The sequence below is a fragment of the Moschus berezovskii genome, chromosome 5, assembly GCF_049115385.1.
Source record: "Moschus berezovskii isolate FMDL1 chromosome 5, NW_MosBer_1.0, whole genome shotgun sequence".
Classification (NCBI taxonomy): domain Eukaryota; kingdom Metazoa; phylum Chordata; class Mammalia; order Artiodactyla; family Moschidae; genus Moschus; species Moschus berezovskii.
In genome coordinates this window covers 95,643,317-95,668,559 of record NC_142464.1, presented here as the reverse complement: position 1 = coordinate 95,668,559, position 25,243 = coordinate 95,643,317, and the positions used below count along the sequence as shown (strand labels likewise).

Sequence of the window (25,243 nt, the reverse complement as noted above, 5' to 3'; positions counted from 1 at the left end):
TACAAGTCTGTATACTTTATTTACATCTCTCAAAACATATTACAGATTTCCTGACATTCAGTACCCTCTTATTTTTTTGCCACATCATGTGGCTTGCAGGATCTTACTTCCCCAACCAGGGATCGAACCCAGGCCCAGGCAGTGAAAGTGCCAAGCCTTAACCACTTGACTGCCAGAGAATTCCCTCAGTATCCCCTCTTAAAACAAAAATGATGAAATAGTTTCAAGTTTGATCAACAGTAACTACAATTTGAGTAATCTTGGCACAGTTTACAATACAGCGCCCATATTGCATTTCCTGTTTTAGACAGCTACTTTAATATAGAGAAACTGTCCATCTCCATGAGAGCGGGATCCTGCCTTACTCATTCTCTACAACACTTGCACAGTGTGTATGCTACCTCACGCTTCCATATATGGCACTGGTAGTATTCTTCTGGTTTTGTCCTGTTTGATAGAAATGATTTTATTAAAACTTTAAGTGTTCTTATATTTGTTGTATTTCATGATGCTGTTCCTAGGTAATTTTAAGTAATAATGTATAGGAAACATTCAAATAAAACAAAAGTTTTTCCCTATAAGATCAGTGCCCTTACCACCCTAGCAATGCATGTACAAAAATAACAAATACAGTTTAGTGGCTGTAAAAAACTATTTCCCCAAAAAATAGTTATCTCTGCAGAACAATTCAAGGAGAAAAGTGTTCTTAAAATGAAGATGTGCGAATCTATTTTACACCTTGCGCAATTAAGGAAACAAAATAAAAATTGAAACGTGCAAACCTGTAAGAAACAATCACACATAAAAGAATTTATAACAGACATTAAATATCAATAAAATTTTAAATGTATATCACTAATATCAGCTTCAGTGACATAGTTTAAAGAAAGTTGTCAACCAAAACAAACCAAAAATGCTTAAATTTTATTGTCCAACACTTCAGCCGCAACCTATCTAGAGACAGCAATCATTTTAGAATCACCAATAGTGAGGACCTATATAATCAATCAGTTTTGTTTTTTGTCCATGTGAGTATGTGGTGCAAAATGGGAAGGGAAGAAGATATGGAAAGTCAACAGCCATAAGGAAATAATTTACCTCCAAAGAGAAGGAGATGACAAGTAACCACACAGTTTGGAAAGGCCAGTGATTTCACTATCTTTGAGGATTTAATTCAAATTTTTCTATTGTGTAGTAAGTATTATATGCAGAAAAGAAAATGTGTCACACTTGCAAAACTGAGAGTACTCAGTATTTTAATCTGTATTTTCTCTTTTGTCAAAATTTAAGTATTAATATTAGTTCACTTACAAATGGCAGACACAGAAACACAGTTTTATAGCTTCAAAATGATTTTTCTCTATGATTAGCCCATTAGGAGAGCCTCAAAAATTCAAACTGTCTGCAATCAGAATTGTTATTATATATTAAAATCATTTTCTATTAAATCATGAAATAACTTCATCTCTAAACAGTTTTCTCATACACCATTACACTGATAGCTGAACAACAGTAATTCCTATGTGAAACTGAATACCATGACGATATGCTGATATTTAAATCATTTTAGGAGTGGTTCTTAAAGTATAGATCTAAAATAGTGTTTCTAGGAATTGGTATATTTTTTAATGTCCCAGATATGTTTCAAAATAAGTTTTCCTCTTGGTATGCAGTGACATTTTCAAATATACTTCTTGATTGTATCTTTTAAAAAGACAATAAAACGTTAAAGTTATAAATGACATATGAAATGATTATACAGTTTGAAATATTTTACTATGATACACGGACTTAAATTCAGCGTAATTAATATATAAAGTGTGTTCCAATTTCTCCAGCCTTGAAATTTAAATTGTTCATTTGCATGAAAATAAGTTTTTTTAAAAAAAGGATAGAGGTAAAAGTTCGTTACTTTCTTAAGTAACTTCTAATCTTAAATATTGGATCCTTTTTTTTTTTAGTTATTTTATATTTAACTAAGATAATTAAACTAAATTTAAAAAAATAAAACATATACATCCAAATGATATTGCCTACCTCAAAGTAGTGACATGAGGAAATTGTGTTTTTTATTAAATGATGCTACAAATCAATACTCAAAACACTCTCTTCTGCAATTCAGATCCTATGGCATATTCTTTTGAACTTCCTTAATAGTTTAGTTCTAAGAAAAGAGCCAAAGCAGAGTCGTTTTGGTAAATGAGATAGGTCATATTAAGCTTCCAGAAAAGTTTCTGGTGCAACTAAAACAATGAAGTGGATTTTCTTGTATAGTCACACACCAACTCTCAAGGCATCCCTGAAAGTGGTTCCACCTCTACAGTGTAGCTGGAATAAGTAGCGCTCCCAGAGAAACCACCCCGAAGATCAACTCTCACTCTGCTGTTTAAGGTGTGGCATATGTATTTTAAAAGGAAGTCCTACAGACAAATAATTGTATCTCCCACATCTTACCATTTCAGTGGTTATCAAAACCTCTCTCAGAGAGGGTGAAGACAAAGGTATAAAAGAAATCTGTTACTGTGCTATTTTCCCCTAAGCAAGGAAAATACTAATACATAAAATGGAGGATGGTTATTACATGTAAAATATAAATATGCACATTATCTGTAATTTCTGAATGTAAGAGATTGTAGTGCTTTCTTTCCTGAAAAGCCAGGCGGTAACTCAGTCTGAGACATATTTATTATACTCTAAACATTTCTTCTCCCACCTAGTTTTATCCTGACCATATAGCATTTAGCAAAGGTAGGAAGAAACAGCTATCTAAAATCTTTCAACTTAAGGTAAACTGACCTCCAAAGCCTCTACCAGCTAACACATACTTACTGTTTTACTGCAGCCTAATGCCACGGTTTTTGTGGGAAAGAGAAAAATCAAGCCAGCAAATAAAAGCCAGTAGCACCACCTGCATTTCACTCTTTCTGTTACTAATTTCTTTCCACCACCATTACTCCATCATTTAAAAGAATTCCTAAAACTTGCTTTATATCAACATTTAACCAAAGCATTGTGATAGTAACACTGTGTAAACTTATTACTTTATATTTCATGCTTTCATCAGCAGATGAGAAAACCAACTTCTGCTCTGTATCTCTGTAAGAAGGGTGGGACAGAGGGGGGGAATCATTATCCTGGTTATTTATAAATTAAGAGACTTGGAAAGAATTCGATACACATTTGTAAGCAAACTCTTGTAAAACAAGATGTGATCCTTATTTTATAAAGGGCAACTTACTAATGCTCATGGGAACCAACTGAATCAAAGCAACTTTTTATGAAATCAATTATTCCGCACATGCTCTGATGTTTCCTTACATGCAGCCATGTTAACACCATGTACACTGCCAGGCCTCTCCCTGGGAGAATGTCTCTACTTTGTTACCATATATACACGTACATATGTTCTTACTTCCCAATACCTCTTTTTCAAGGAATACTCAGAAGCAGGCACCTGAGATTCTGGCACAGTGACAAGAAACTCCTATCTACCTACAGTGGAAAAGTCAGTCCTGCTTCTAAACATTAATTTATAATAACATTTGTACAGTACTGTGTAAGGCTTAAATGAGCAAAACGAATGTTTCACTATTCTCTCCACACTTGGCTACTGCAACCCCTTTATTATCAGGTTGATACGAAGTCAAATGCAGTATGGAAGACAATTTGAATAATCATGTGCTTCATTTTCCTAAATGGATAGGACCCAAATCACTGGATGTCAAATTTTACTTCTGAATCAACCCTTAGTGGCTGATGTTGTATATTTGGATACTAAAATATTTGTTTTAAGGAAATCAGCAGTTCTCACTGCAGTTTACAAATAGGTATTACCAATGAAAGTCCAATATATTTGCCTCTGTCAGTTTCTCCTGTTAATTCCATGTTGGTACATGGAGAATGATTGCTAGAAATGTAATGGGAGAAAAAGTTCCTAGTGATAATAATTGTAATGACATTAAATTGTATCACTATTTGATTTGTTAATGGCAAAACCAAACTGATTTCATTTTACATTCTTTTCTATTAAGTGTTTTTAGTCTATACAATTTCAGAGCAAGATTTCTAGTCTACAAGGGAAAAGGTATATATTTCGAACTGAAGGAAACAGTTTTACCAGACAAATGACAAAATTAAAACTGAAAGTCTAAGAGGATATTGTGCAAAAATAAAACTGAAGTGAAAAATGTTAATATTTACTTTAAAAACTAAGTTTCTGAATTTTTTACTTATGGGAATAGTTCACTAGAAAGTCATGGCAAAAAAATGGTAAAAGTAAGTACTCATTTAACACTTTCATTATCTGATATCACTGCAAAGAAAGACTTCCTTTCACAGTGGAAAAATCAGAAGTCAGAACGCTTGGGCCTACAACAAGCAAAGAAGGTACTGTATCATTTCAAAATGATAAAACACCAGCTCCATTCACTGAATGGAAATGCTGTAAAGTGATCAATTTTCCCACAGAGTCCTTAAATTCCATGTGCATGCCTATATCTAAAATTAGTAATTTATTTTTAACTTCACATGGAAGTTGATTCCTAAAAGGAAGTCTCTAAGACTTTGTTTACAAGATATTGATTAACATCTTCATGCCATTCTAGTCAAGGGTTCTGAGAAAGGACTTTCTTGAACTTGACTCCCCATACTTAATCCCGTCTATAACGCCCCATTCAAACTAACCCCACCCTCGTCCCCCACAACCACACACTCCAGTCCTCTTCAAAGCAGAAGGGGATTTTGCAGACTTATGGCTCATTTGGCAATTGCTAAGAAACCTCACAGTTCAGCATCACATCTGAAGATCGCAAACCTATATATAACCTGAATTTTTACACCTACAGTGCAGTTAAAGTGTAGAAAGAAGCCAAAATGTAACAGCTATTACATTTCAACATCTTCAAGTTTCAATATCACAGATATCAAGAGATGGAAAAGACTTGCTTGTAGAACTTTAAGCATCTGTTGAACAGAATTACTATCAATATCAAAAATAATTAAGAAATACTAATTTTTTATGCCCTACACTCACACATTTACAAATTGTGTTTCTCTAATGTAGTAAAAGTTGGAGATCATCAATTTAGGTAAACTATGGCTTTTATCAATATTTTAAAACATGCATCAGTTAAGTGCCCTGGGTAGAAATCCTAATATTGTTTCAAGCCCTGTTCAATTCTATGTCTATGCTTTGCACCTCAGAAGTGAGCCTGCCAAGGCACTTAAAAACATCTTTTGGGGACTTCAAAAATCAGTCACAATTTACACAAGGAGAACCCCCATCCATGAGCAGTCCAATCAGTAAGCATTTTCTTTCAACATATAATATTATTAAAAATTCTCCAAGCTAAGAAAAATACTATATGCCACTAAGACAAAATTTACCCCTATCAAATGTATAGACAGTGGTTCTTGGCTTCCTCTAGCAATAGTATATGGTTTCATTTATTCTGATTAAAGAAAAAGGAACCCAAATAAGCCCTCCAAGCGTAAGATAAAAACAACCAAGATAAAAATAAAATGCAACAAAACCCAAATACACTCCACACAGCCTCATTTGAGGAATAATTTGCATACATCCCCATCCTTTTATCTGTCCTTTGAGGTGAGTTTTTCAATCAGTTCCTGGAGTGGTGCAAGTTCTCTTCTATCAATAAGGTTGAATTCCTATGTGCCGACAAAGGCAAAAGAAAGAGCAAGAACATATTATTTACATCTCATTCCAAACTAGATTTCCATTAACATTTTTTGGAAATTAGCTTTTAAAGGCAAATCTTTAAAAAAAAAAAAAAAGTTGTTTTTTTTTTTCCCTATTCAATACCTCTTGCATCTTAGGCAAATCACTTAACCACTTCCGGTATTTTACATTTCTACTAACATTAGGATAAATTATCTCATAAGATTCTGGAGAATAGAATGGCAATGCACTCCAGTATTCTTGCCTGGAGAATTCCATGGATAGAAAAGCCAGGCGGGCTACAGTTCATGGAGTTACAAAGAGTTGGACACGACTGAGTGACTAACACACACACACACACATATCTCATAAGATTACTATGGGGACTAAATGTGATACTGTGTGTGAACCACTTTCAATCCCTGGCAGAAAGTAAACAATAAATGAGACTTGCTGCTCTCTGTTAGGATGAATAATTGGGACACCATTTAGATATATCCAATCAAGCAGAGACCAAAAAAATTCTCAGGCAAATTCCAGCATTATATGAAGAATAAAAGATTTAGTTTACGTTATTAACTAACATATCTGCAAGCTACACAGGATATGGTATGAGAATGACATGAATAATGTGGAGTCCACAGTTCTTTAAAATCCCATAAAGAACAAATAAAAAACCCTGGATTTGATTTGTGCTTCTTTAGAAGTTCTATCGCTGTCATTCTGAAATTCAATTCTGAATAGCTCTCCCCTATAAAAATAGCTTATAAATTATAAGGTTAAAACATAAAGGTTGTCAAGATTTCTGATCTTCTGCCACAGTGGAGCATTCTGAGCTCTCAATTTCACTCATTTATTAGCACTCACCATGTGCCAACCACTACAGTAAGTACTGAGAAGAAACATTAAGGGGCATTTAACAGCAAGTCTACCACTAAGATTTGTGGTGTGTTGACCAAGAACACAAATGGATATTTATATCACATGACTAAGGTACTATATTTTATATAAAGCTAATATATTTTTATATATGTTTGATTCTCCTACCTTGACAAATACACCTTCATAGCAGCCAGGAAGGCAGATTCAAATTTAGAATTTTTAAAGACTCAAGAGTCTACACATGAGGAGAGCCAGTCCTTGGCACTCAGCAAACCTCCCTGATCTACCAAACCCCAGCTCCATCCTGTACTTCAAAGGGTCTCACGTGCAGAAGTGTGGACACCCTGACTGGCTTATAAAGGCAATGTCCACACACACTCATGAACAGCTGCAATATGGGTATTCCTTAGGTTTAGAGGTATACACATAAGAGACATGACCTTCCCTTAAAACAATGGACCAACAGAAAAGATCCATGTAAATCCTGGAAATATACTTGGGGCCACGTGAGCAGGGAATTTTGAATCTCAGGTACCCAAACACATACCAGAAGGGACCTATGCAGGTATGTTCTTGGCCCTGTGGATTTCTCACTCTGTGGGGAGGAGTAAGCTGGAAAAGGGCCAGAGTAAAACTTCTAAATTGTGAGGCCCAGGGCAGGGGCCACTCTCACTCAAAGAGGTGATACTATATATATAACCAACAGACCCATCTTTAAAACCATCACAGTGTCCTCAGATGTAATAAGGCTCAGATGTGGTAAATGCCACATACCAATTGATCACTATCTGCTAGGAGTTGGGAGAACATCATACAGTAAGGTAAAACTAAACTTTCTGGTGAAAGAAATCCTCTCCCAAACTACAGAAACCTCAAGTAATCATGTTCTGCCTAAACCAAGGCACGGAGGCAGACATTTAGTATAACATTTTCTTTGTTTCTATTGGTGTCTATAGATGGGACACCACAGTAAAATAATTGCTCAGAGCAGTGGTTTTGGGAAGTTACTATCTCCTAAATTTTTTTTTGTTTATATAGGTGAAATTAAGATACAAAACATGTGCCCTCAGTGTGAGGAGTGTGAATAGAAGGAAAATAAATTTTTCTTTGTGGAGATGAGTGTGAGAAAGGCATTTATAAGTTTATATACAGCAACAGATAAAAAAACAACAGAGATATAAGTCATGGACATCTCCTACTTACCATCTTCCTTTTCCAACCTCCACTGAAAACTATCTGCTCAGTTTATGCGTTTCTACCTTTTTCACTCCTACCTGTTGGTTCTCTAATTACTATAGCAGGGCAAGAATAACCTCATTTCTTTTAGTCAACATCTCTAAGGCCAGTTGTCTGAGAACTAAACAGTGAAGGAAGAGGAGGTCAACCTAAGGAGTCGGATCAAAGATTAATGGACTTCCGGAATATCAATGCTCTTTGGGACATTTTTTCCCCCTTTGGAATAATGGACAGTATCAAATTCAGAACTTACTCAGAATATGGTTTTAAAAGGAGGGAAAAGATACACTATTTAAAATTCATTTCCATGCCAGATCTTTGAAAAAAGATCTAGAGTAGACAGGAAAAAGGAGTAACAGGAGAGCTCAGAGACAAGTTCAACTCCATGTCTACCAGCCAAGTTCCCTATTAGCTGCTCCACTACAGACCGTTAGCTGAAGCAAGATTGCTCAGATTAACTGCAGACTTGTGATGGAATTCAGAAACTAAAGACAAGTCTTTATCATCATGGCAAGTATTAAAGAGGATAAAGACTAAAGAAATAGAGCAAATTTTATTCTGACAGTATGGATGTAGTATTCACCTCATAACTCTGTAGATAACTGCTTTTACTGAGCAAAAAATATCTCCTAATCCAACTTGAAAGTGAAAGTTGCTCAGTCGTGTCTGACTCTTTGCGACCCGATGGACTAAACAGTCCATGGATTTCTCCATGCCAGAATACTGGAGTGGGTAGCCTTTCCCTTCTCCAGGAGATCTTCCCAAGCCATGGGTTGAAGCCAGGTCTCTCGCATCACAGGCGGATTCTTTACCAAATTCTGAGAATTTGAGAGTTTACCAAATTCTTTACCAAATATTGAGTTATCAGGGAAACCCCTAATCCAACTTACCTGGACAAAAAAAATAAAGTGCTTGAATGATGTATTGAGATGTGCTTCCTCTTGAAGCTGGATCACAGGGTCAAAATGCTGGTGATAAATGTGAGCATAAACCCTAAAGAGGCGTTTGAGTATAGTTTTTGCCACAGACATGAAATTCTTCGGAAATGGGACACCTAGTAAAGAGATAAACAACTCCCTCTATTAATAAGAAGAGAACATGGCAGTATGAGTTTGTCAGCAAGTGACAACATAAATTATCAAAACAAGGCTGAAAAGAAATATTTTTTATTACCACTTAATATACCCATCGTACTTTTCAAATGTTCTCAATATATCATGAATGAAAACAGACTTCAATGCTTCTATGGAATAAGAATCTATCTTCAGTATAGTCCCTTAGGCCTGTAATATAACACCAGTTTACCAAAAATACAACAAATAAATGTCTGAGATGTAATGCAGCTAAAATGCACACTTAGTCCCTCAGATTTCTTATGCTGAACACAAATAATGTATTACCACATTTAGTTTTGTTTGAAATGCTGGCAATACATTTTTATATTTTTTTCCTATGGAAGTTATCGCATTACTACACCAGGACTACACTTATCTTGAAATTAGCTGTAGTCTCTGCTCAATTAGAGAGACTGGCTTTCCGAATTAGAGCACTTTTAGAGCATTAAGCAAATATAAAACTAGAAAAATACAAAAATTCACATCCCTTGTTAAACTGGCTAAATGATCCAGACTGGCAAAACACAAGTCAAATACTAGTACGGTACTTCTGGCTTCAATGTGATCACACTGCCTACTGCCCATTTAAAAATATTGTAAGTCACAACAAGGTCCTACTGTATGGCACAGTAGGGAACTCTGCTCAATGTTATCTGGCAGCCTAGATGGGAGGGGAGTTTGGGGGAGAAAGGATACATGTATATGTATGGCTGAGTCCCTTTGTAGCCTACCAGAAACTATCACAACATTGTTAATAGGCTATACTTCAATATACAATTAAAAGTTAAAAAAAGTTATAGGTCATAAGACAACATAAGACATTTGGGGGGACATAAGTGTCTCCCAAATGAAGGGACACTATACAAAATAGTATGTTACACTCTTCAAAAATGTCAATGTCATGAAAGACCAAAAAAGACTGAAAAATCAGAATAAGATCTGTAAATTAGACAATAATATTGTACCGGTATTAATTTCCTGATTTTGAAAGTTACTCTGTATTGTCTAAGAAAATACACATTGAAGCACATGGAGATAAAGGTTATCACATATGCAACTTATTCTCAAATCTTCAGGAAAAGGAAAGAAGGTAGGGTCAGGAGGGAAGAAAAAGTAGGGAAGGAGTGAGGGAAGGAGCAAAGCAGGGAGGGAAGGAGAGAGAGAGAGGGAAGGCAAATGAGGTAAAATGCTGGCAACTAAAGAATCTGGAAGAAGGATATATAAGGGTTCTTACAAATTTTCTATTAACAGAAGTCTGAAATTGGGTTAAAATAAAAAGCTTAAAAATATGGGAGATAAAAGACAAGGGCACTTATTCCATACCATACTATGTATATAAGGAATGCAGTTTTGAAAAATAGACCTTTCATTACAAAGGCTTTGAAGTAGTTAAAGCATTCAATGAATGTGCCATAACAGCAACTATTTACATTGCTGTCTCCTCCACCACATCCTTCTCCCCAAAAGTAAAAAAGCATAAAATACAGTCAAAAAGTTGAAAAAGCAAATTCTTATTTTTTTCAGAAAACACAGCTGTAAGCAGTTGGACAGAGTAAAATCATATGAACTGTCTAAATGTAAATAATTTCTACTTGAAAGTTTAGCCCTTTAAAAGGCCAGCGAATATAAAAAAAGAAAAAGTCACTTAGGTGCTAACAGGCCAATCCATCACATCTTCTTGTTTCCTTCTCACCTAGTTTGATTTCACAGTCTGCAAGGTTCATGCTATGGGTCATGAATACAAATGCTCTGACAAAAATATAATGTAATACTGGGTTTATGTCATATAAAAGTGAAAGAAAGTGAAAGTCGCTCAGTCATGTCCGACTCTTTGCGACCCCATGGACTATAAAGTCCATGGAATTCTACAGGACAGAATGCTGGAATGGGTAGCCAGTCCCTTCTCCAGGGGATCTGCCCAACCCAGGGATCGAACTCAGGTCTCCTGCACTGCAGGCAGATTCTTTATCAGCTGAGCCATGAAGTAAGCCCCTTATGTCATACAAACTCCCTTTCTAAATATGAAATGGATACGACTACAGCAGATGATTACCGGCTGTCTACCCAACATCCAGTCTCTTTTTATCCCTTAACAAAGGCCAGATCTGTTACAATCCAAGATATACTGATCTTCTTATTGTTTAAAATTATAGGGATGTTTACCTAATTAATGCATGATAAACTTGGTATGAAAAAGACACTTTTCAAGCATATAAGATTAGAAATATTAAAATATTTTGAAGTGGCAATTAATCTAGCATGGTTCCTTGAATATACAGGCAATTCTATTATAAGTCCTAGAAAAGTATGAAGGTAGATAAATCATGATGGATCCCAGTTAACCAAAACAATTATACCAATTTTTGATGGAAATAATGTCTCATCATCCAACTGGTCCTGAACCCAAGTCATCAGGTAATCAATATACTTTGGTGCAGAGCACTTAATAGGCTTCTTTATATTTGTTCCATCTGCCCAATGATACTCATATCTGTATTGGAAAGATAAAAAGCACACAGAATATCAATATAATCTATACATAATGTCTGTATTTTTTGTATTACACATATGTTTATTATGAATATATTCAGGACATATTTTAATCTCTTCCTCCAAATAACTATTTTTTTGTATTTGGCATTTTTAAATTGCTATTAGACTATTTTGCATTTATCAGGATACAAACTAAGATTCCACCAAACTCATTTTTTGTGAACTTTCCTTCATATATAACTTTTATATTTTAGAATCACATACAGTATAAATTGCCACAGTAGAAATCCTAAGTTTATTTCCCACTTCTATGATGATCATCTGTAATCTTTATAATTGTTGTCTTCTTCCTGAAAAACATTTCTCCTTACACAGTACAATTCTCTTTAACTTGGGGCGTTAAAATTTGGGTTAAGGACAGAGAATAAAACAGAAGTGTCAAAGTAAAATAAAGAGAATGATTCAATATTTGAGTATACTTGGTTGAGGAGCTAAACAAGCCTTTGAGGAAGACTGGAACTCCAAATAAAGATGCCTATAGTATTTAGGTATTAACCAGATACTATCCTTTGGCACAATAAACTTTTAATATGCACCTATAATATGAGACAAGGAATGCTGCTCTTGAACAAGCAACACTGAAATGAAAGACGTTTTCTCTCTTCTCACAGAGAAAAAAAGACTGGTAGAGAAGACAAACCTGTAAATGAGTATGTAAAAACAGTGCAACAGAATGCTCATGGAGTTAACTACACAAACGTACACTCACAACCACAATCTGATTTTTGAGATAATAAGCATGCAGTTGAAACTCCAAAGTACAAAAATGTCTAAACTGAACTAGCATTTAGTTTAGTTTCTGAAAGGTTACCTCTGCCTCTCCCTTTGAATCAGTTGTTTTTCTAACCTTGCCCCAGAGTTTGGACTGACAGAACAATAGGTGAGTAAGGCTAGAAAAGGAGCTGAAAGAAAATATAATGTAAAAATACTACAGGGTATTTTAAACAATGAAAACCATCTTGAGACAGGATAAATAGGGATGCTTTCTATTTAATCATACTGTTCACACTTGAACAGTAAATGTTAAATAGGATACACTCAAATAAATACTGTGACACCATGTCTTCTTGCCAACACTGGGAAAAAGGGATGAAATGTCAAGTTTACTTTGAAGGTCTCCAACAGGCAATTTCCCAACACTTCTTGGCATCCTGTTTCACTATTTAATCACTTTCATAGTCAAGAGATTCTTCCTAATATAAAACAAAGTCTCAAGTGTGACTTAAGCTTCTTCTTGTTTGATTCTCTCTGGAGACAGAGAGAATATGAATGGTAGGACTTTAAAGCATCATTACTTAGTCTTCCTGGAGAAGGAAATGGCAACCCATTTCCACTCCAGTATTCTTGTCTGGGAAATTTTACGGACAGAGAAGCCTGGGGAGTTACAGTCCATGGGGACATACAGAGTCAGACAAGACTGAGTGACTAAACAACAGCAACAGCTTAGTTTTTGCTTAAAAACACAGGAATTCACCTACATTTTCTCCCTTATGTTATAAATCCTTAATGGTTTTGCATTTCTCTTATAATCATGTTTTTCATTCTGTTAATGATTCCCAGGTATTCCAAATTCATTTTTTAAAATTTGTATTTTATTTATTTGGCTGCACTGAGTCTTAGTTGCAGTACACAGGATTTAGCTGTGGCATGTGGGATCTAATGCTCTGACCAGGAATAGAACCTGCACCCCCTACACTGGAAGCTTGGAATCTTAGCCACGGGACCACCAGGGAAGCTCCCTATATTCATTTTTAAATGCGAAAGTCAAAAGCAGACACAGTAAACCAAAAATCATTTTCAATATCCTGAAGCTTTCTTAAAAAAATACTAATTTTCAATGCCATAAAGCTTTCTGAAAAACAAAACTGTACATTGCTTATACTTCTAGAGTTTATTATGATCCCCTGAATCTTTTTCTTTTGTCATGTTTATACTTAAGATGGGGATTCCCTGACAGCTCAGTTGGTAAGAATCCGCCTGCAATGCAGGAGACCCCGGTTTAATTCCTGGGTCGGGAAGATCAGCTGGAGAAAGGATAGGCTATCCACTCCAGTATTCTTGGGCTTCCCTTGTGGTTCAGCTGGTAAAGAATCTGTCTGCAATGTGGGAGACCTGGGTTCGACCCCTGGGTTGGGAAGATCCTCTGGAGAAGGGAAAGGCTACCCACTCCAGTATTCTGGCCTGGAGAATTCCATGGACTGTAGAGACCATGGGGTCGCAAAGAGCCAGACACAACTGAGCAACTTGCACTTTCACTATACTTAAGATGACTTCATCTTCTGATTCTATTTTGTCCCCAATGATTTTTTTAATTTCACCTTTGACAGATAGTTGTTTGAAATTTATTTCTGTCATCATGGTATGAACTTTTAAACTGCAAATTCACAAATATTCATTTCTTGGTAAATAACAATAATAAATAATAACAGAGAAACCACTCCAAGAAAAAACTGCAAAAAGTACTAGCAGGTGGAGTCTAAACAACATAGTACCCAAAAACCAATGGGTCACTGAAGAAATCAAAGAGGAAATAAAAAAATACCTAGAGACAAATGAAAACAAAAACATAGTGATCCAAAATATACGGGATGCAGCAAAAGCAGTTCTAAGAGGGAAGTTTATAGTAATATAAGCCTACCTCAGGAAATAAGAAAAATCTCAAATAAACAATCTAAGCTTTAATTACATGGGAAAATGGAACAAATAAAACCCAAAGTTAGTGGAAAGAAAGAAATCATGAGGAACAGAGCATAATTAAATGAGATAGAAACTAAGAAAAAAAAATAGAAAAGATCAATGAAACTGAGAGCTGGCTCTCTGAAAAAATAAACAAAATTGATAAACCCAAAGAAATAAAATCAGAAATCAAAGAAGTTAAAAACAATAACACAGAAATACAAATGATCATTAAGATTAAAAAAATCACAGCCAATCAAATGGATAACTTAAGAAGAAAGTGATAAACTCCTAGAAACATATAATCTCCCAAAACAGAATCTGGAAAAAATAGGAAATATGAACAGATGGATTACCAGTAGTGAAACTGAATCAGTAATTTTAAAAAACAAACAAAAAAACCTCCCCACAAACAAAAGTGAAAGACCAAATAGCTTCACAAGTGAATTCTGCCAAAGAACTCATATAACTTAACATCAAAAAAATAAACAACCCAATTAAAAGATGGACAGAGGAGCTGAATAGACATTTTTACAAAGATATATATAGATGGCCAACAGACACATTAAAAGATGCTCAATTTCATCAATCATGAGGGAAATGCAAACTAAAACCATAATGAGATACTGTTTCACATCCGTTAAAATGGCTATTATCAAAAAGACAACAAATAATAAGTATTGACAAGCATGTAACAAAAAGGAAATTTTTATGCACTGTTGATGGAACTGTGAATTGGTGCAGCCATTATGGAAAAATGTACAGAGGTGCTTCAGAATATCTTCAGAATATTAAAATAGAACTGCCATAAGAGCCGGCAATTTCATTTCTGGGTATTTACGCAAAGAAAACACAAACACTAATCTGAAAAGATACATGCAAACTATTTTTCATTGCAACATTATTTTCAATACCTAAAATATGAAAGTAAGTTAAGTGTCTATCAACAGATGAATAAATAAATAATATGCAGTATGTGTATATATGTATATTTATTTAAAGATACAAACCTCCAGTTATAAGTCAGCTTGAGAATATACTATTCAACATAAGGAGTATGGTCAATGACACTGTAATAGCTTTGTATGGGAACACATGACTACTAGACTTAACATGACGATCATTTCATAGTGTATGGAAATGTCAAATCATTATGCAATTCCCCTGAAACTAACATAACTTTGTATATCAACAATTATTTTTATTTTTTTAACTGTAATGGAAGCATTTGTAATAATCTAGTTCGGATAGAGAAGCAGAAGCAAACAGGAAGAAGGCAGGATGGAGGACAATACAATAGGGAGGACCATAAAGCTTAGGCTAAGGAACCCTCGACTCAAAATACTAGTCACTGGTGAATCACTGAAGGAGATGGTAAATACAGAAATTGTAAAGTAAGAAATTTTCTTCTTATCTAAGAACTGTATGATACAGTAAAACTGAGAAGTGATCATAAACCATATCTTACTTTGGGCCAGCTGACATCACTGGACAACTTTCTTCTGTACAAAAATCTGTGATTGTTCCATACAGCATGTTGATCTGATTGAAGAAATCTACAGCTGCAAAGCAAATATCATTTATACGTAAAAAGTTAAATTTTAATTTTACTCAAAGAGAATCTTTTATTTCAGCCAAATATGAGCTCTATCCATATTCTTTCCTCAACAAAGAAAAGATAATAAGTATACAAGAAACAATACTTAACTCACTGAATTTGGGAGCTTCTGGTTAAGTGACTCCCTAAAGAGAAGAAAAAGGCAAGCACTCCATGTTGATGTATGGCAGAAACCAACACAATATTATAATTACCCTTCAATTAAAAATAAACAAATTTTAAACAAAGCAAGCACAGAGTGGGAAAATTTATTTTCAACACATGTAATCAATAAAAATCTATTCAGAATATATAAAGAACTTCCATAGATAACTAAGAGTGAGAGTTTCTGAGTCTCTTGGCTATCTCTATGGAAGACTAAAACTCGATTTTTCACTTAGTTCAGTACAGTTCAGTCACTCAGTTGTTTCCAACTCATTGTAACCCCGTGGACTGCAGCATGCGAGGCTTCCCTATCCATCGCCAACTCCTGAAGCGTGCTCAAATTCATGCCCATTGAGTCAGTGATGACATCCAACTATCTTATCCTCCGTCGTTCCCATCTCTTCCTGCCTTCAATCTTTTCCAGCATCAGGGTCTTTTCTAATGAGTCAGTTCTTCACATCAGGTGGCCAAAGTAATGGAGCTTTAGCTTCAGCATCAGTCCTTCCAATGAATATTCAGGACTGATTTTCTTCAGGATAGACTGGTTTGATCTCCTTGCAGTCCAAGGGACTCTCAAGAGTCTTCTCTAACACCACAGTTCAAAAGCATCAGTTCTTCAGTGCTCAGCTTTCTTGATGGTCCAAATTTCACATCCATGCATGACTACTGGAAAAACCATAGCTTTGACTAGATGGACCTCCACCTCCTTTTTAATATACTAGCTAGCTTGGTCATAGTTTTTCTTCTAAGGAGCAAGTGTCTTTTAATTTAGCAGCTGCAGTCACCATCTGCAGTGATTTTGGAGCCCAAGAAAATAAAATCTCTCACTGCTTCCATTGTTCCCCCATCTATTTGCCATGAAGTGATGGGACCGCATGCCATGATCCTAGTTTTCTGAATGTTGAGTTTTAAGCCAGCTTGTCTACTCTACTCTTTTGCGTTCATCAAGAGGGTCTTTAGCTCCTCTTTGCTTTCTGCCATAAGGGTGGTATCATCTGTGTATCTGAGGTTATTGATATTTCTCCTGGCAGTCTTGATTCTAGCGTGTTGCTTCATCCAGTCTGGCATTTCACATGATGTACTCTGCATATAAGTTAAATAAGCAGGGTGACAATACACAGCCTTGATGTACTCCTTTCCCAATTTGGAACCAGTCCATTGTTCCATGTCCAGTTCAAACCACTGCTTCTTGACCTACATACAGATTTCTCAGGAGGCAGGTAAGGTGGTCCAGTATTTCCATCTCTTTAAGAATTTAAAAAAAAAAAAAAAAAAGAATTTTCCACAGTTTGCTGTGATCCACACAGTCAAAGGTTTTAATGCAGTCAGTGAAGCAGATGTTTTTCTGAAATTATCTTGCTTCTTTTCTTCTATGATCCATGAGACTGAGATTGGACTGAAAACTGACCTTTTCCAGTCCTGTGGCTACTGCTGAGTTTTCCAAATTTGCCGGCATATTGAGTACAGCACTTTAACAGCATCATCTCTTAGGATTTGAAATAGTTCAGCTGGAATTCCATCACCTCCACTAGCTTTGTTCATAGTGATGCTTCCCAAGGCCCATTTGACTTCACAGTCCAGGATGTCTGGCTCTAGGTGAGTGATCACACCATCGTGGCTATCTAGGTCATCAAGATCTTTTTTGTATAGTTCTTCTGTGTATTCTTGCCACCTCTTCTTAATATGCTTCTGTTAGGTCCAGACCGATCTGTCCTTTATTGTGCCCATCTTCACATGAAATGTTCCCTTGGTATCTCTAATTTTTTGAAGAGATCTCCAGTCTTTCCCATTCTATTGTTTTCCTCTATTTATCTGCATTGATCACTTAGGAAGGCTTTCTTATCTCTCCTTAGGGGTCTTTGGAACTCTGCATTCTGGTGGATATACCTTTCTTTTTCTCCTTTGCCTTTCGCTCCTCTTCTTTTCTCAGTTATTTGTAAGACTCCTCATACAACCATTTTGCCTTTTTGCATTTCTTTTTCTTGGGGATGGTTTTGATCACCACCTCCTGTACAATACTAGGAACCTCCATCCATAGTTCTTCAGGCACTCTATCAGATCTACGCCCTTGAATCTATTTGTCACTTCCACTGTATAATCGTAAGGAATTTGATTTAGGTCATATCTGAATGGTCTAGTGGTTTTTCCTACCTTCTTCAACTTAAGTCTGAATTTTGCAAAAAGGAGTTCATGATCTGAGCCACAGTCAGCTCCCAGTCTTGTTTTTGCTGACTGTATAAAGCTTCTCCATCTTTGGCTGCAAAAAATATAATCAATCTGATTTCAGTATTGGCCACCTGGTGATGTCCATGTGTAGAGTAGTCTCTTGTGTTGTTGGAAGAGGGTGTTTGCTATGACCAGTGCGTTCTCTTGGCAAAACTCTGTTAGCCTTTGCCCTGTTTCATTTTGTATTCCAAGGCCAAACTTGCCTGTTACTCCACGTATCTCTTGACTTCCTACTTTTGCATTCCAATCCCCTATGATGAAAAGGACATCTTTTTTGGGTGTTAGTTCTAGAAGGTCACGGAGGTCTTCATAGAACTGTTCAGCTTCTTCAGCATTATTGGTTGGATTACTGTGATATTGAACGATTTGCCTTAGAAACGAACAGAGATCATTCTGTCATTTATGAGATTGCACCCAAGTACTTATTGTGGTTTTATTTGTACTTTTCGGATAATTAGTGATGCTGAGCATCTTTTCATGTGCTTAGTAGCCATCTGTATGTTTTCTTTGGGAAAATGTCTATTTAGTTCTTTGGCCCATTTTTAATTGAGTTGTCCTCCATGTGAACAAAGGGTAACCTGTGGCTTTGAATCCCAACTCTATACTTAACAGTTGTTACTTAAACTCCCTGGATCTCAGTTTCCTACCTCTAAAATTTGGTTTATTGCAAGTGCTAAAAAAAAAAAAAAAAAAGAAAATACTTGTCTGTCGTAAAGGAGACATTTAGTCACTGTTAGTTTTCTTCCACAAAGACATGGCTTCAATATTCTATGCAACAAAAATTAATTATAAGCTATCCATCTGCTTTTTCCAAAACTCTGAATTTTCTATCTTCTTTAAGCTATCACTCTTTCTAGCAGCAGAATGTTCAAAAACAGCCTCTGGTTTCTGCTATGAGATTAGTTACTGAATTTGTAAAATGTCCCATCTTCTACTGTTTATCTTCGTCGGGCAAGTAAACTGAAGCCAAAAGGCCATTAAGATATCAATCTTATCAACAAATTCCCGTCAGCCTTTTATGTACCCGAAATGCTTACTTAATCACTGTCAGTGAATGGAAATTATCTGTTTAGTCTAAAATCCTATTCACTTTATCAAGTGTCATTTGGAACGATTACTATATGTACATATAAGAAAAAACTGCAGTCCAATATTTCAGTCAATTGCTATATTTTAAAAGCAGAATTCCATGTTCTATGGGGATGTTCTAACACATCAGTTCAAAGTAATTTTCTTCCGGCTGTAATTGCAAAATGCCTGTGAAATTTTAGAAGTTCCTGAAGTTCCAGACATTTCAATAGTACAGACAGTTCTGGTTATGGAGGCAGAATACAGACAGATAACAATGATCTGAGTTCATACTTAAAAGTCAGAATCTCATATAGGACAGAAGCTCTATGTTACACTGCTGTGTTAGTTTCTGCTGTACAATGAAGTGATTCCAGCTATATGTATACATATATCCCCTCCCTCTTGGACATCCCTCCCAATCCCCCATCCCAACATCTAGGGTCATCACAGATCATCAAACTGAGCTCCCTGTGCTATACCACAAGTTCCCATTAGCTACCTACTTCCTCAGGTTTTCAAATTAGAAAATGAGCTCTCAAATAAATGGTATAAGAAAAGGCACAAAAAAGTATCCAAAAAAAGAATATGCACATATGTTCGAAATTTATTCGGAATATTGTCCTTAAAGTATCACAGAACTATCTAATAAGTTAGATGAGTCTCAACAATAAAGAAAACAAATTACTTTTATCTCTTCAGTAAATAAACTCTCTGGGGTCAGGAGGATAACTGTAGTATAATAAATACTGCTCTCCAGGAACTGCTGTCACAGTGAGGTTTAAAGACATCTCAGTAAAATCCTTTAGGTTCCTAAAAGTTATCAGTGGGTGGCAGCTCAATTTATAAATCCCATGATATGTTTCAAACCACAATAAACCATCAAATATAATAAAAATATGGTTCTGCTTTTCCTTAATCAAAGCCTAGACATTTAGTATTGAATTAAATTCAATTAAATTTAATTTTATTTCTATTAGAGTCATATAAATTTCCTCCAATTATAAAACATTATTAATTTCCTCACCGAGGCTCATAAACCTTAGATACTAAAAGTACCACTTTTATTTCCCCACTTTCTCTGCTTAATTCCCAGGAATATATTTCCTTTTTACTTATATTTTTTTCTTCCTAGAGGTTAAGAATATATAATAAATATATTTCACTAATTTCATAAGATCACTATTGAATTTTAAAAAAAAAAAAGATAGTTAAGACAAATAACTGAATATACTACTCAAAGAGGCAATCTTGCATAGTGGTTAAAGCAGTCTCTGAAATTTTATAACTATATTTGAGCCCAGCCTCTACCACTACTAGCTATATAACCTAGCCTAATTACTACAATTTTCTCAGATTTCTTATCAATATACTCGGATAATGATAATACCTACATCATGAGGTTGTAAAGATGAAATAAAGTAATCCATGTAGAAGAAAATAAAAACAATAATTTGAAAAGATACATGCACCCCAAAGTCAAAGCAGTATATGGAAGTTAATAGCCAAGATACAGAAGAAACCTAAAACATCCATCAACAGATAAATGGATAACGGTGTGTGTGCATATTTATATTATACATATATATATATATCTCCCTCACATACACACACACATACCATGGTACATTACTGAGCCATAAAAAATAATGAAATTTACCATTTACAACAACATGGATGGACCTAGAAGGTATTTTGCTTAATGAAGTTAAGCCAAACTCAGAAAAACAAATTCTATATGATATCACTTAAATGTAGGATCTAAAAAATAAAATGAATGAATATAACAAAACAGAAACAGACTCACAGATATAGAGAACAAACTATTGGTTACCAGTAGGGAGAGAAAAAGGAAGAAGGGCCAGATAGAGACAGGGCATTAAGAGGTACAAACCAGCAAGTATCAAACAAATAAGCTACAAGGGTATATTGTACAGCACAGGGAAATACAGCCATTATACTGCAGTAACTTTAGATGCAGTATAATCTATAAAAATACTGAATCACTATATACACGTGAAAACAATATAATATTATAAATCAATTAAACATCAATAAAATAAATAAAAATAATTCATGTAGAAACAACAGCAGAGTGCCAGACACATAGTGTCCTATAGATCAATTGCTGTATTATTATTTTTTTCAAGAAGATGGTAAATCTATGCTTTGTATTACATGATGACAGGAGATAATTTCATGTAATTCCATATTCAGAAATAAAGTATCATAAAGGTTAAAGTGGATTGAGGTACCACTATATTGTGGTGTTAGGCTGCTAACCAAATGCTAGAAAACACAGCACCCAATACTCACCTACAGTGAGTCAACTAACCTAATTGAGAGTCCATTGAGAAACAGAAAGGTTACTTACTGTTCACTGCAACCCACTCATTTAGATCTTCCCCCTCAGGAAGCATGACAGCCATCCGGAGGTTGCCACTGCCAAGAGTGGCCTCTGCATGCTTTAAGAGTTCATACTGGTGAGAACCCTCTGGAATGTTCTTCTTTGGTTTAAATGTTTTAGATGAGCGACTCCCACTATGAACAGAAAAGAAAAAAAAAAGTGTTTAAGGCATGACCTTCCACAGAGTCTACCACACTATACTACTGGATAAAATAACACAGAAGTGATCCTCAAAGTCCACCATACATAGCTTGAAATTGTACTGGCTACATTAAATCTTGGAAATATCATTGCTGTAACTACTGTTTGATATCCCAAACTCCCACAAACCTTCTCTATATTCTCTACTGTAACTAGAAAGGAGAAAACAGAATTTTTAGCTATAACTAATCCAGCTAACAAATCCAACAATAAATTAATGATTCAGGATTAAAGGTTGTAATATATAAAAATAAAAAGGAGTCTGTGATAATCTTTAGTCATTGTATTATTTTTTACCCCTATTCTAAGTCTCTCATTCTAAGATAAATAATTTTATTTGTACAAGAAGCACTGTAGCCCGCCAGGCTCCTCTGTCCATGGGGATTTTCCAGGCAAGAATACTGGAATGGGTTGCCATGTCCCCCACTCCAGAGGATCTTCCCAGCCCAGGCTCAACTCTTACTGCTGACCCCGCTCCGTGCCAGGGGTGTGGTGTGTATATGTCTATCTCTTTGCCAGGTGTGTGTGTGCACACAGACACGTGCTAAATCACTTCAGTCTCTACTCAACAGCCAAGAATCTCTTTACAAACATTAATCAGGCGACGTTACTCCTCTGCTTAAAACCATGCTCAGTGGCTTCCCAGTGCACTTCAGAGTAAACCCTAAAGTCAAATATTAAACATAGTAAGGCTCTGGACCCACATTAGAGTATGGAAACTCTTCTTCAGTTTAATCAGATAATGTATTAAAAGTCAAATTCTCTCCCAGCAGCTCTGAAATATGAAATATGAAAACACAGAAAAGATTATCATGACTACCAAACTTGAGGCATATTTCATTTTCCTTCTCCTCCATCAAAATTTAGTGTGAAAAATAAACTGACCAATAAATTTTTTGATAAAAGACATTTTTACTAATTTTTGTATGATTAAGTACAAAAATAGCTCTCCTAACACCAGTCTGGTATATGTATTCAGACCAAGTGTTAAGCACTCTCCCTTTAATTAACCCACTGATCAAACCGGTGCCGCAACTGATGATGTCACAAAGCTGCTCTGGAAAGGGCTGGCAGAGAACAGGAGAACAGCAAGCACATTAGCTGTGCCTGCACCCAGGAGGGTCCCCACAAACATCTATTTATTGAACCACTGTCCCTTCAAGTGTTAGGCTTCCAAATGTTTTCTTGATTGATGACCCATTCAGAATTGGTCTTCCACAAAACTAAACACGTTCTCCTCAAAGCTTACACTTGCGTAAAAAGAAAATAAATAAATCTGAGTTTGGTTTTGTGAAGGTCAGTTCTGACACTAAATCAGCTGTTATTTAAGGCAAATTACCCAACTTCCTTGAGCCTATTTTTTCTTTAATAGTGAAAGCCTAACAACAATAATAAAACATTACCATTACCTGTATCATGCAAGAGCTGCAAAATGAGAAAACAAAAAATGATAAAAAAAAAAAAAGCTTTTAAAACTGTAAAATGTTGTGCAAATGTTAGTATCCTTCCTTTTCCTGAACCAGAATGACTCACAGTAAAAAACGAAATGGTAGTCCAATATCCAAAGGTGGACTCAATCCCTATTCCCACTCTCATTTCCTAAGACTGGATGGGGAAATTTTTACTTTGGAAACAAATGATCTTACACATTAAGTTACAAATAGAATTAAAAAAAAACTGTTTTGGTTTGTTTTTCCTGTATCAAGGTTCAAGTGATCTCAGAATAATGGTGGGGATAGACAGGAAATCAAGAAAGCAAGGTGCCAGTCCTCATTTTGCTATTTTCTTCTTATGTTACTTAGGAAACTACAAATTATCATCTGGGCTTCGACTTCTTTATTTTGCTTTTTTGAAAGTCTGGAAAATAACTTTTTACAGAAGGGTATACTTCAGAGATGAGGTGACGTTCATAAAATGCTTTCAGTTCCCCGAGTTCTCTCCCTTAGCAGTTCCTCACGTTCATGCACAGTAATACTTCCAAAATGCTTTGAAGCCCTCCACCGAATTCCCTTTCTTTGACCCTTCTGCTTTATTCACGCAAAATAATCATCTCAGTATTCTGATTTTTTAAATGTCTTTTTTTTCAAATTATATTCAACTTTTTCAACTGCTAGCTGAAACTTCAACCAGGATGCACCCTACTCTGGAAGGGGTGATCAGTACTGCTCCTTATTCCCATGTCAAAAGACCAACTGAAGAGTACTCAAGTTCAAAAGCCCAAGCACCAAAACATGTACACAAAATTCCTCATTAGTGAGTGCAAGCTCTTACACTAATGTGGCCAAATATATCAGGTCTATGAAAAAACCCAAACGAACTTTTCAGCTAACCCAGTATCTCACATGGCATGTTAAGATATTTGATGCAAATATTAAAAAACATTTTCAATAACAGAAAGTATGTAGCCCCCCACCCCATCCTTTTCGGAGTCTGTCTATACAAGCATAAAAATGTTTGTGCTTGTTTTATACAACTGCTGCATACTACAGTATACTAAAGAATGTTTTCCTCTTTAATATGTCCAGAAGATTGTTGTACTTTAAAGTAGAAGTAGATTTACTTTATTCTTTTTAAAGACTGAATAATATTTTCTTATATAGATAGATAATATTTTCAACCAGTCACCTACTGATAAACATTTAGGTTGTTTCCAGTCATTTATCACTTTAAACAATGCTGTAGTAAGTCTCCTCATATTATAAAAGATAAATTCTTAAAAGTAAAATTATCCTGCTAAAGGGCATATACATTTTTAATGTTTACATAAGGTCTATTTTTTCCCCAAAAATAAGCTGGATTCTTTTAAAACTCATTAACAATGTATGAGAGTAGTTGTATACATTTTTGGTCTTAGAGGACAGGAATTCAGCTAGTTTCTCTTGTATAACTTTCAACAGGATATCATAACTATATGACAACTTAGAGCTTGCTGATTAGAAATGTAAATGTGATTAGCATTACCCCGAGGTCTTTTCTTTTAAAATAAATACCCAGCAGTTAGGTTTGTTTATCCCATTCCTTTTACTCGTATTTGAAAGTCAATCAATTTCTAGAGAAAGAAAGAATGGCTCCACAAGTAAATAACTGAGTCTTAAGGGAAAACTCTGATCACAAATCCCTTATAATTAGTCATTCAATTTGATCTACTTTTAGTAAATTTCAAAAGCATTGTGTACTTCCTCTTTGAGACCCTAAAGAATAGACTGGTCCCCACTGTGACATCTACATTTATTCTCATAAACCATTTGTTACCATCTCAACACAGTTACACCCATCATTACCCTCAATTTTAACTATTTACTGTTCAATCCAACTATCAACAAAATCACTATTTTCTAAATTGGGTTGGAGAATTTAAGGCTGAAGGAATCGGGGAGGGGGTTTTTACAGAGAACTCAAAACAGGGGTACTAGGAAGGGCTGAAAAGTAAAAGTGTTAGT

General features: G+C 35.4%; 1 protein-coding gene across 1 annotated transcript in view; it reads right to left on the bottom strand.

Annotated features, from left to right (window-relative positions):
* Window positions 1-25,243, bottom strand: part of MOB1B (MOB kinase activator 1B) — a 56,206-nt gene continuing 30,963 nt past the window's right edge. Inside the window, exons 2-6 of the mRNA XM_055434227.2 lie at window positions 21,570-21,736; window positions 15,608-15,701; window positions 11,268-11,401; window positions 8,686-8,849; window positions 1-5,667 (exon numbers count right to left, since the gene is read on the bottom strand). Coding sequence (XP_055290202.1) covers window positions 5,590-5,667; window positions 8,686-8,849; window positions 11,268-11,401; window positions 15,608-15,701; window positions 21,570-21,736 — 637 coding nt within the window. The 3' untranslated portion in view covers window positions 1-5,589. The remainder of the gene's footprint in view (window positions 5,668-8,685; window positions 8,850-11,267; window positions 11,402-15,607; window positions 15,702-21,569; window positions 21,737-25,243) is intronic.